Raw genomic sequence first — 12739 nt, 5'->3', positions numbered from 1 at the left:
GTCTCAAAAATATAACTGTCTTAAACGTTCAATCGCTGTAAAAAAGTATCTGTACATAGCCCTATTTTCTGATCAAGCGTTTCTGCATCAGGTTCCACGCTACATTTTCGTAGTTTGAAATTTTTCTAGTCGTATAACGATACTGCTGCGTGATGTACAATTTAATATACATTCGATGCTTGTGTGCATTATGCGAATATGTGCATTCGATGCTTTAGATTGGCAATAAAACGATCCCCAAAAGATTTGAGTGGATGGTCCTTTGTTTTCGAGAAATTAATCGAGAAATTATGTTCTTGAAGCAACAATTATGTTTTAAATGTTATTATTGCAATTTGTACCGTCAAAATTGTAAGAATATGCAGCAGTGCTATATCGAATAAAAATAATCGAAAATTTATCAGAATAGATCGTAAAAATCTGTTATTAAAAAGAAATACGATATTGGCATTAGAAGAATTTCTAAAGTAACATATAAAGAAAAACTGATTAATTTCTCGAAAACAAAGGACCATGGACTGAAATCCTTTTAGCGATATTTTACCATCAACCTAAAGCATCGAATGCAACTGCAGCAAACTCATTCGAGAGTTCGTAGTTTTTGCCATCTTCTTATTAAACCTGATTAATTAATATCTAAATACTATAATAAATACAATGGTGTAGAGGTACTTCTCGTAGTTACTTTAAGATTCCAATACGAGAGTTCCGGAATAATAACCTTCGTAAGAATATCGTAAAAACTTGAGCCGTCGAGTTCTATACCTGAAATGTTATTTTACGAAGTTTCTTATACGCTTAAAATAACTACAAATGGTTATGCGACTTCCGTTGAGCTATAAAACGTATAAAATAAGTGAAACGAATTAATAGTTCCAGCGAATATAATACAAAGGCGTACGTTTCATGCTGTATTAAAATCTGTCAAAAGTGAACAATTCATCGCTAAATAAAATATTTAAATATCAGAGGTAAATTTTTATAGCTTCTCCACGCTTACAGATACCTATTTATATCGATAATTTATATAGATAATTTATCAGAACGGTAATTTTCGATCGGTAAGCTGTAAAATGAGTACGTACACCAGCGAATTAAAATAAAATATTGCCTGGGCGTGGCTGCATTAATTCTTTATATTCTCTGTATTATAAATATTGGCAATAAACGCTTTAAAAAAGAAATAAAATACTATACATACAATGATACATAAAATTGGAAAATATAACAGAGGAATATTTGATTTAATTACTATCTTTTGGCCAGGACTTTGTTCGCCTGCGCTACTAATATACACAAATGAATTTTTATAAACGAAATACCTGCATATTTTCCATGCTAACGATTAATTTGTTCTGCGTGCTAAAAAAATATAAAAAGCTTGGATTTCAGAACAAACGCGAATAACCATCGATGCTCGAGCTTGTCGAAACATGGTAGCGCGTACAATTCAGATGCTAAGCTATTTCTCAGTTTCTACGGAACCGATCGAGATAAAACATACCCTCTTTACTTTTCCGGACACTAAGCTATACAGCAGAGAAAACCCCATCAAAATCCGTTCAGTAGATGCTACGTGATGCTAGTACAAACAGACAAAGAAACAAAGAAAAAATCGAAAAATTAATTTTTTCGATTTCATAGCTTATGAACTGTTCCTGAATGACTATTTTTATTCTTTTTTTATTCGATTCACTGTTCTACTATTTTATTATATACACAGATTTAATGTCCGATTTAAACCTCTGCTTTATTACTTTCGCTTTTATAGGTATGTAGGAATGTTATATTATTAGATTGTAGATAGCAGTATGATTAATACAATATCGTTTGCACTCACACGTAATCGAATATAAAACTCCGTTTCACGTATTCGTTACTCGCTACTTGTACGACACAACGACGCAACGATCTTCACACGACGACCATAAATTCAACTCTGATTCTCTCAACTCTCGTTACGATGTTTTCCACGCTCACTTTTTTCCAAACATACCTTGGCAACGCTCGCCACTCTCTTTGACAACGTCAACACATCTTGACCACGCTGATAAACAATCACCCCTCACGCCACGTCCCTCCCTGACGTCACACCATCCCACAGGTATAATTAATATAGCAATATTAATATAATAATTACGCGAGTTAAACATTGACATATGTTAAAATGCAGCATTACTTTTTCAAATATTCCGAAACATTTTGAAACTTTAAACTCGTGAAACTTTAAACGAAGAAGAGTACGCGTCACAATTTTAATTACGTGCCTTGCGATTTCATTTGTTTCGGTCCGTTTGATTTTCCACGTGCGAAGTAAATGATTGTAATAATGGAAACTAATTTATTCGTTAGAGAGTTTGCCGCAATAGGCAAGATATAATTTCATTTTGTAATTCTTGCGATATTAAACAGTTATAATTTACTACTTTGGGTAATTTACTGAACTGAGTAAGCTTTCTTTATTTCTGACATTTAATTGATAACGACTGGTTATTTAGCTGGCAGATTACGGTTGTAGGAGTTTCCAACCACTAAAGCTAACTGCAAACCGAATTTCCAAATGGTCATTAATTTAATCGCCAACCGTATCTAAGTAATAGTCTGGTCACTAATTTCAGTAATTAAACGAAACTTGTGCTTGTGCAAGAACTATCGTTTATTCGCTAGTTTGAATAATACACTATATGGTACATCTGTTATAACATTTTTCTACTATGCACAGGAAATTAATCAGAAACGTATACATTTGTCTCTCTGTGACAATCTGAATACCGTTATTTGTACTTTATTCCTGTGTTTTTGCTAATGGCCATTTAAACATGCAAAAGATTATAGAATATTATATTACATGTAAATATACGTAAAATATATCTTGATTAAAATTACTCGATATTTGATAGGTGAAACGAATTTCTATTTATATTTCATTACCTTAATTATTGGCTTCGTATAGATATGAATCTGCATAAATAGCAAGGCGAACAAGATTGATCCTAAGCGATGGAACGAAAGAGACGTTAAAAAGTCGTCGTTTCATTTTTCGATGATTTCTTTCTTGGTGACTCTTCTTCTTCTTTTGCCAGCGTCTTAAAAATTAAATTAACATGCAGGAGGAAGGTATCTCTAGACGAATAAAAGTTGGGTGTAGCATTTACTTCGAGCGAAGCCACTTCGCCCGAAGCGTTCGGAACACTTTATCATGCAGTCACTTTCTTTCCTTTCTCGCAAAGCACACAGCTACGAGTAAACGACACACAACGCCTCTGTAAAATTAATGCCGAGAAAGACTATTAGGTTTAGGAAATAGAGCTTCGAAACTGGTCTTTTGTTTCTTTTCTAAAACAGAATAAACCTCAAAGGATGGAAAATTATCTTCTACTTCAAAAGAAAAAGAAAAGAAAGAAAAATAGATGCGTAGGACGAAGGAGTTAAAACGAAAGGAAAATGATAAAGATTGTTGGTTATTATTTAAAAAAAAAATTATTATTTTAAAGGGAACGGATTTATTTTAGAATCTTTTTCGTACCCGGTTAAAAAGAAAGATAGATCGAGGTAAAATATTTCAAAATATATTATAAACATTGGCTAGTTGGTTTAGTTGATCGTCCGATGAAAAATTTCATTTCAATTTTGGCAACTACTTCGCCAATCTACAGATAATATATAATACTTTGTTATATTAATTAATAAATATTTATTGTTAAACGAATTTTAGTGTTCTTTCGATACCTATCACGCCCATCACTTCATAATAAACACGTGTAATTATCAGAATAACCTTCTCGTAGTGTACTAAAATTACGATATAAACATTAGCCGTACAAGCGTGATTTTTGTATTTACTTCAATCTTTGTTGCGTAGCAGCTAACAGTGACGCTATTTAGAAAAAAAGGATACGCTATCGGGAAAATGAAAGCTTTGAAACAGCAAAACATATCAAACGACACAGTAATACGTATTCGAAAATGTAATTTATATTTAATACGATATCGCTAGAGATTAATTAATCGAGAACTATGGGATCGCGTTTTCAACAATACCGTGGATACGTACGATGTATTAGAATGTGATGTATCAAAAAGAATAGGTCCAGAATATGTTTGTGTTTAATAGTCCAAGTTGAATTCAAGTTTCGGTCCGTGTTAACCCCTTAACCTACGATTTACGTTCGTGAATGCCCGTAACATTTACGTTTGGTGCGATCATCTACTACGGGCTATGCCCGTAATATTTACGTTTGGCCCGATCATCATACTACGGGCTGTGCCCGTAGTTGTAGGTGTTGAGATATGTATAATTTTCCGTGCTGGACTGGGTTAAATGCGTAGTAGAGATGATTGTATGTGGGGCCCGGTGTATCGCTTACACCGGTTCCCGGGCCCCTCTCGATCGCAGCCGGGACGGTCATCGTGGAGGTTTTAGTCGGTTGGAGTCCGGCACTACCACGCCGCTTTTCCTCAGAAGCAACCTGGTGTCCGTACGGATTTCCTCCACGCTAATAAAAAAAAAACAAAAACAAAAGAGATGATTGTATATGTGTATGAGTGTGTGGAAGTATGTGTGTGTGCGCAGCGTCTCGAAAACAAAGGAATGTAAACTGTTCAGTCGTTTAAGAGTCGGGTATGGAGGAAAGTGCTGAGACCGCGTACCAAGTGTGTATCGATGAATATATAAGGAATCGTCCATGAAATAAATATATTACTATTTTAATATTAATCCTCGGTATAAATTTAGTGTTCCTGTAACATTATTTCGGCTTCAAAGATCCACAATTTTCAACAGTAGGTTAAGGGGTTAAGTTTACTTTTGGAGATGTAAATGGAGAGACGTAACCGGAAGCCAGGCAAAGCCGCAAGTCATGGGTCACGCATAAGACGATAAAGCAACGATACGATATCATTTAACGTATCCAATCGAAGGACAATAGTTGACCGATGTTCGATTGGAAAGTGTTACGATGACAAATAAAAGTTTCAACGGTATTAGGATTTACATCCATCGATAAAAGTTGAAAAAATATCTCCAATCCACTGTTGGTGAAGATCGATATCTTCTGGTCCACGCTTTTACACTAGTTTAACGATGAACATTGCAACGGGAAAAGTTGAATCCCATGTGGCATTTACGTTCGAACGAGGTCAGTTCGTCGGAAGCGTTTACACCGCTTTATCACGCAGTCGTTCTCTTCTCAAACTCACATGCTCGCGTTGAACGAATAGACGAAGCACATGGCTGTTATAACAAATGCGACTAAGCACAAAAGTACGCGGTGTCCGCGAAAGCTTATTACTCGATGTTTACAATCGCGAAGAAACTTGGTCGGCGTACATAACGGTGGAGTACACTTTACGAACTCGACAGGGAAGTTTCAGCCGCAGAACTTTGCCGGCCATACTCCGAACGATTTCAAACGAGGCCTGACGACCTCCCAATCTTATAATTAACCCATTTCGCCGTGGAGCTTTAATTTTCGGTCCCCCGTCCGAGATTCAAAAGTTGCGATTCGGTAACAGTGGCGTCGCTGAACTACGGCAGTCGCGAAACTTTTATCGTTTCGACGGATGAAACGGTTTTGGCGGCGTGAAATCCCCTAAAACGATTATTTTCTTACGCAATTTATTGCGTATAAAAAGAGGGAAAGCCGTGAAGGACCCGACATTTCGTTACATATTAAAAGCAACGAATGTCCTTAACTTTAATCGTAAATTAACGACATGTTAGGATTCCGAAAGAAAGAAAAATGACTTCCTTAGGTAAATAAATATTTCAGTCTCAGTAATATTTTCTTACGACATTTCTATTGTAATTGATCGTATTTGAAGATAAAAGTTGTAGTTGTAATATTCTTATTTCCTGGAGGAACGTACGAAAAAGTTTGCTTCGTGCAAAGGGCAAAGGGTAACTCAAACTTTTGAGCCAATGTTTACTGTGAAAAGATCTTGAGGCATCCGCGACAGCAATTTCGTAATTACGTTTTAAAGAAATAATCGCATTTATTTCATTTTATTGACTTGCAAAGAAAAGAGTGTTTTAGGATGAGATTTCACCCGTGACAGCATCAACGTGATTTTCTTTACTGATGCTGTTTTACAGTTAATACCATTAGCCTGTCAGAAACTGGTGATATTAAAACCATCTTATTGATTAACAATGAAAATTTCCCTCGATATTTACCATGATATATTAAATATGTCTGGTACGTGGTTTATGCGTTCAAGTATTGACACATCAAGCTAGATTGCACGTTCTCGTATTTAGACACACGGAATCACCCATGAGTTGTATATTCATTGACAAATTGAAGCAGTTGCCCTCCCGTTTGGTTTTCGGACATCTAGTTAATAATACGTAAGCAATTATGCCTCTGTTTATTGATGCCCATCGTTACAATATAGCGATTATGACAGTGGTGCTTTATATTTCGACGCGTGGCTGTTCATTAGAGAACGTCAATATTTATTAAGCGTACCAGATGGATAACAATGCCGTGCAGGCAATCACAAACATCACGAAGTGATCAAATAACGTGTAAATAACGGCTAATAAGAGTTTCTATGAAACGAAATTAGCCTGACCTGCAATTTGATTATACGAGACCGGATAAAATTATTTTCTGAATAAAGCAGAGCAGATTTCGTTCTCATTATCAAAGATAGGAAAATTTTCGTACAGTTTTACGATCAATGGGCCATTCATCGTCTGCTGATATTTCGAATAACGAAAACAACAGTTGACATCGATCCAAAGCAATAAATGCAACGTTTAAGTTTTATTATAATTCGATTTCCCTGTCGTTATAAAAACAACGTGATGCTGAACGTTTTAGTTTTTTTATTTATTAGATGCATATCTCGTAAATAACAATTAAAAAGTTGTACGAGATCGATATCAAGACAGTCGAATTAAATTATATCGATCAAATTGAGTAATTATTTGTAACTTACACGTAGCCGTATTATATGTTTTTTTCTTTTTTTCTCTTTTTTTTTGAGATAAAGTAATTACAAGCAGACTAATTGTATTACTTAAACTTCAGATATTTTCCGCGATATTTCGTCCGTAATATCCTCTTTAAAACCTTCCACTTCCAACTCTCGCCGTATTCTACTTTCAACGTTTATTGACCAATAAAAGTGCTCTCGCCATCAAACACACAAAAACATACATCTGCCACCAACTAATCACACTAAACATTTAAAAAGTTTATCTACCGCGCATATTCCAACGACACTTAACTTTGACATCTTCTTTAACGTCTATTACATGGTACGTACCATGCGAATTACTATACTGTACCATATAAATTACTCACATAACAGTGGTATATTCCTAAATGTACTATTTGTTGAAGCGGTTATCGCTTCTAAGAAAACTCTACATCCGATCTTTTTAGTTTTCTCAAGCACCGAAGCCATCGACAGCGTGTAAACAAAAGACTGCGACGAAGACAGACCATAAACAGTAGACAGGCGACGTTGACTTCGGGCTTTTTTTCAGTTATTGGGTAACACAGCTAGCGTGCGGATGTGGACCAGCTCAAATTGTATTCTTACTTATAATTACACTTCTATTTAAATATATTTTCTACCTTGTAATTTATCCACGAGTTTCTCTGTTTACACGTCAAATAACCTCGACACTATTCATTGTACCATATAATTATCGCACACTGTGAAAAATAAGCGCAACCACATACGTTACCATGATATTTTAGTGGTAATATACAGTCGGTGGAAAGTCTCCTTCGAGACATGATAATTTTCAGATAAAATTCTCAGATAAAAAAGTAATAAGAAGTTAAAAAATTGACCTTTAAATTGATCCAATAAACTAATTCTTCTAACAGTTCAAAAAAAGAAAAAAGATCTCAAATCGTTTAAGTTATTCTGTTTACAGGAAAGTGGAGAAACTGTTTTGGTCGACCGTACATCATTTACCATTTCGACAACTTCATTAATCAGTCGGAAAATATTCAAATCCGTAATAAGACAGCTCGATCATTTTCTCTAGCCGTGTCGAAACATCGTCTGACGAAGAATCGCTATTTCGCTTATTCAAAGCACTCTTTGAGCGATTTCTCATTACGCGAACGAACCACGGAGGAAGAAAGGTCGAACAAAGGTGATTCCAAGACCGATTCAAAGTTACCTTCCTTCCTTCTTTCCGCAATTAAATACTTGAAATAGGTGCGATTTAATTAACGAGCTTCAGGAACGTCATATTTACCGTGCGGAACGTGCGCCCACTGGTCGCGCCTCAGACTGCACTGGAGACTACTTCTACCAGCGCGCCAAGTTTATTCTCGGCTGCGAGCAGATTTAAGCCACGTTAACGCCACATTTTGTATTCTAACGTGTGTTTTAGACTTCGGCGTAACGACAGGCCGACAGGAGGCGCAATACCCCTGTGCATTTGTTTACAACAGCAACGAGACACGAAACGGTACGTTCGCCTCGCCGAATTACCCGGGCTTGTACCCACGCGACACGGAATGTCATTATTTCTTCAATGGCCAGCTAAACGAGCGGGTGCATCTTCACTTCCACTTCTTCGACGTGGAGGGCGTGTCGCCGTAAGTAAAAAACTCGATGAGACAATGCTTTAACCTACACGTTCCCTGATAGTTATAGAATGTTGGATTTATAATTTAAAACTTTCAACGTGATCGTTATGTGTTAATGATTGTTACGCGTTACGTGGGTGGAAGATATTTCGCTATATATCTGGTTACAAATTGTTTGTCCCGATATCGTTAAAAAGAGTCTCAAAATGATTTTGGAAGCGAGACTTGCGACGTTAACGCGAACAATGACACGTAAGTAGTAATTTTATATATTTGCTAAATGCTAGATATTATTACTACACCTTTTGATGGATATTTTCAATTTACTGTTTATTAATTCCTGTAACTGCTGTTTCTAATTACTAATTTTTCGTTGATTCGTGCTGTTCAGGTATATTCCTGTTGTTACTGTAGCGTCTGCATACTTTCGTATTTGTATTAAATATCAAATACTGTATTTAAAAATATAGCAAAAATCGGTAGGAATTGAATGTCATTTAAAGCGAATAATATAGTAGTTTTTAATTTTGTAAACGTTAAAGACGTCCTTTGATTTTCATTTTGACGTGGCTGTATTTGCAGAGCCTATCATTTTGCGACGTAATTTTCTGATTGTATAAATTGAATAAGAATTCAGAGCCGCAGAGAATTATTCAAGACTGTACACGTTACTGTAGTATTTCGTTTAAATAACTTGAAAAGAATTATCCATCCGGATGAGACGGATTTAAGTACCGGTATTCTATTCGCCATACAATACTGTACAAATTAATTCGGCGTACAAAGAAAAGAATCGGCTAGTATCCATAACAATTTCGACGAAGATGGCTTGTAACGATTTATTTAAATAATACTCTTACTACTTCAATTTTTAAAATACATCTTGTGTTTAAAATGAAACTTAAAACGCACGGTAGAAAGGGGAGAAAAGTGAAAAGTAAGATTAAAAGAAATGCGAAGAAACGGCACACGGAACGGCACGCATTACGTTTCGTTCCGTTAAAATTAATATTTTATGCTGTCAGTTATGAAAATCAAGGGATTTCCTCGCTGAGATTTTTCTATAAAATTACTATAAAATGCCTTTTAATTTTTACTAGCAACGAGAAACATGTATTCCCATGAAATTTACCATTACAATGCTCATCTACTTTCTATCAATATTTATTGCATGAATATTTAAACACAGAAATCAATAATGTATATACTAGCGAAATCAGAAACTGCAATAAAAGTCACATAAGGGGAATCCTTCGAATCGCGTAAATGGGAAGGAACACGAACATCAGACAGGACAGATAAACTAGCTATTCGAGCGTGACTAGAATTCTATGTATCGATCCTTCTCCGTTTCCTTCTCGTCACTCAACGAGACTAGGTGAGACAAAGTGAGTATCCTTAGCCAACTAGAAGGCTACTGGAAGCAAATCGATGCTAGTTCGATTGGGTTTCCTGATGTAGTTCGACGTTCCACTAAATCAAACTACGTCAGACAAAGTTTCAAGCTGCTTATCGGGGACGAAGACTTCGCATGCAAAGAGAATTCGGTAACCGATAGGCCAAAAGCTCATCGGAACGTGGAGTATTTGCATCGTGCTGACCAATTAGCAAGCACAGCTGATTAACGACTATCGGTGATGAGAGACGGAAAAGCTCGATGTAATCCATCATCTGATATTAGAACAGATTGCTAAGGGCTACGGCTACGTGGTTTATCAGATGGTTTCAACAATTGCCGCAATTGCTGTTTTTCAAAAGAAGATTTCCGCTCTCTTTGCCGTCAACGTGCGATAATAAAATTGGTATTTGTAATTACGGAACACGTTGTAGCGCTATTTCTTCTTATTCTTAAATAAACATTCTTTTATTCCTAAATTACAAATTACGTTAAGAAGGATCCTCTAAATTGATAGAAGGACTTCTAACGTTAATGCAACCAGTGGTATTTAAATAGCGAATGCATGTAATGGTACGTCTAGTAAATAACAAAATATAAAAAAGTTAGTTACCGATATACCGTTAATTTCAATGTTTGGTTAAAATTCACGTAATGTTATTGCTAAAATCTACGAAAACGCCCTGATGCTTGTGAGCGGCAAATCCTTACATGCTCCATCGTTCTTTCGATATTAATCGCAAACCGTAATACGGCTGATACAGAGCAGTAGCCTTGCGATACGGGGAAAAAAAGAAGTTTACGTAATAACCTAATTGGGTCGTATTAAATCGCCATCAATAACCACGTTGTAATACACCGCATCGTTCATTACTGGAAGCCGCTAATTAGTCGTGTTTTGCCGATTTCTGCCCAACTTTTGAACAATAACACCGAGAGGAAGCACGAAGTAGGCTTCTGTGACTTCATCGACTCTGCTCTCCCCGACGAAATACGACCTGAATTTAATAATTCCAGGTCGGCCGATATCAAAATCCTTGGAAGAAGGCACTTGCGTTTGTTGTTACCGATAAAGTAAATTCACGTATAACGAGCACAACGACTTCGTTTCTGCTCTTTGCTTCTCTCTGTCCTTCTTTCGTTCAAAAAACATCCACCGTAAATATCGCGATTCGAACAAGACTTGAATTAGACGAAGTGCAACGCGAACCTCGCGATTCTTCGACCGCGCGCGTTCATTTCGTTGCCGTCTCGCGAAGAAAAGATACATTCCTATCCGTAAATCCGGATGCTAGTAAACACTGCGAAATATATGTTGGGAAACGTGAAAACCGAATGATGATCTATCACGGGAATTGCCACTTATGTCATCGGTGGAGGGGGCGATTCGCATGCTATACGTCTCTGCTTCGACGATAATAGCATCATCATTCACGTATCAACATTTCTTACGAGCGCGATATATTATTTGCAGGCAGCGAATGCATTCTTCGACGGAGGAAACGGTCGCGTAAATCGTCGTTATCAATGTCGTACGTTCTTCGTGATCGCCGTTTCCTTCCGACTTTAATTACAGGATACGGAGTCGTAATATTTTCGGCCGCAGCTTCGTAATATTTCTGATATTTCCGCGGCTGCAATCCACCAGACGGTGGTGACGTGACGTTGGTGGTACCGACCTGCACGTTACCATTAAAGTTATTTTCGCGCGGTCGTGGCAAACAAAAACTCGAACTTGGCACACCGTGGCCGGCCGTGTGCTCTCAAATCGTTTCGCCGTTGCAGAAATAAAGCGTTATTTCTGACCGCCTCTGTTCCGCCGAGCTTTAATCACGGGTTACGTAATCGGGAATTCGTCGACTCCGGCGAAAACCCCCAGCGAATATTTATGGAGCACGAAGGCTGACTACCCCGGAATATCCGAAAACAGAATATCCAGAAGGATATTCCCACTGTAAATACCGCGCACTTACACACGTACAGATATCGAAATTATGCGCGGCAAGAGCCAAGATTGAATTACTTATGGAATTGCCGGCCCACGCAGCCGCCAAAGCAATTTATGAGCACGCGCGACGCGTCGCGCGCCCGGAAAAATCATTCGAATCTCCTCGATATTCGCCGCGAAAGGTGAATATTTCAGCGACGTGCCGACCTTCTTAGTCCTCCATGTATATCAATTTACCGGTGATTGCGTAACACACGACCTCGCCGAAAATATAAATTTACCAGACGAACGACAAACTTAGGGCACCGCTGAATAATACATACGCAATTGTATTTTATACGTAATAGAAGCGCGCCCCGGTTATACGGCGGACCGGTCATCCTTGCTGAAATGGCTGATGTCATAAACTTTTATGAGCTTATTAAATATGTGCTTTATCCGGTGAGATTGTATGTGCCGATGAAGAAATGAATTTCCTCGTCGGAATATAAACGTACGTTTCGATCATTCTAGCGTGATTTGTCTTTTTGCTGTACAGTGACTCGCAAAAGGTGTTTGTACATCGCTGTATTTACTATTGCATTTGTACAGGGTGGTTGGTAACTGGTGGTACAAGCGGAAAGGGGGTGATTCTACGCGAAAAAAGAAGTCGAAAATATAGAATAAAAATCTCTTTTTTTAATTTTTCCATCGAGACAACGATCTACAGTGAGATCCGTTATGACGAGACGTGATAAAGTGGAGGCGTACCGAGCGAAAATTCAAAGTCGATTTTCTCGAAAACAAAGCCTCGAACGAAAAATTTTTATTCTATATTTTCGACGTCTTTTT

The 12739-nt window shown here is 37.3% G+C and overlaps 1 protein-coding gene and 1 long non-coding RNA gene across 7 annotated transcripts in view; one reads left to right on the top strand and one right to left on the bottom strand.

Moving 5' to 3' along the window:
* LOC138184145 (uncharacterized) overlaps nt 1-12739 on the bottom strand; it is a 118057-nt gene that overhangs the window by 85039 nt on the left and 20279 nt on the right. The gene's annotated exons all lie outside the window — the stretch shown is intronic.
* Sol1 (CUB domain-containing protein Sol1) overlaps nt 1-12739 on the top strand; it is a 549725-nt gene that overhangs the window by 519123 nt on the left and 17863 nt on the right. For all 4 annotated transcript variants that reach the window (XM_069121832.1, XM_069121834.1, XM_069121833.1 and 1 more), the window contains one exon: nt 8366-8573. In XM_069121832.1, the coding sequence (XP_068977933.1) occupies nt 8366-8573 (208 nt within the window). The remainder of the gene's footprint in view (nt 1-8365; nt 8574-12739) is intronic.

Source organism: Bombus flavifrons, chromosome 10 (genome assembly GCF_040668555.2).
Source record: "Bombus flavifrons isolate JBK064 chromosome 10, iyBomFlav1_principal, whole genome shotgun sequence".
NCBI classification, from domain to species: domain Eukaryota; kingdom Metazoa; phylum Arthropoda; class Insecta; order Hymenoptera; family Apidae; genus Bombus; species Bombus flavifrons.
This window is presented reverse-complemented; position numbering and strand designations above follow the sequence as displayed.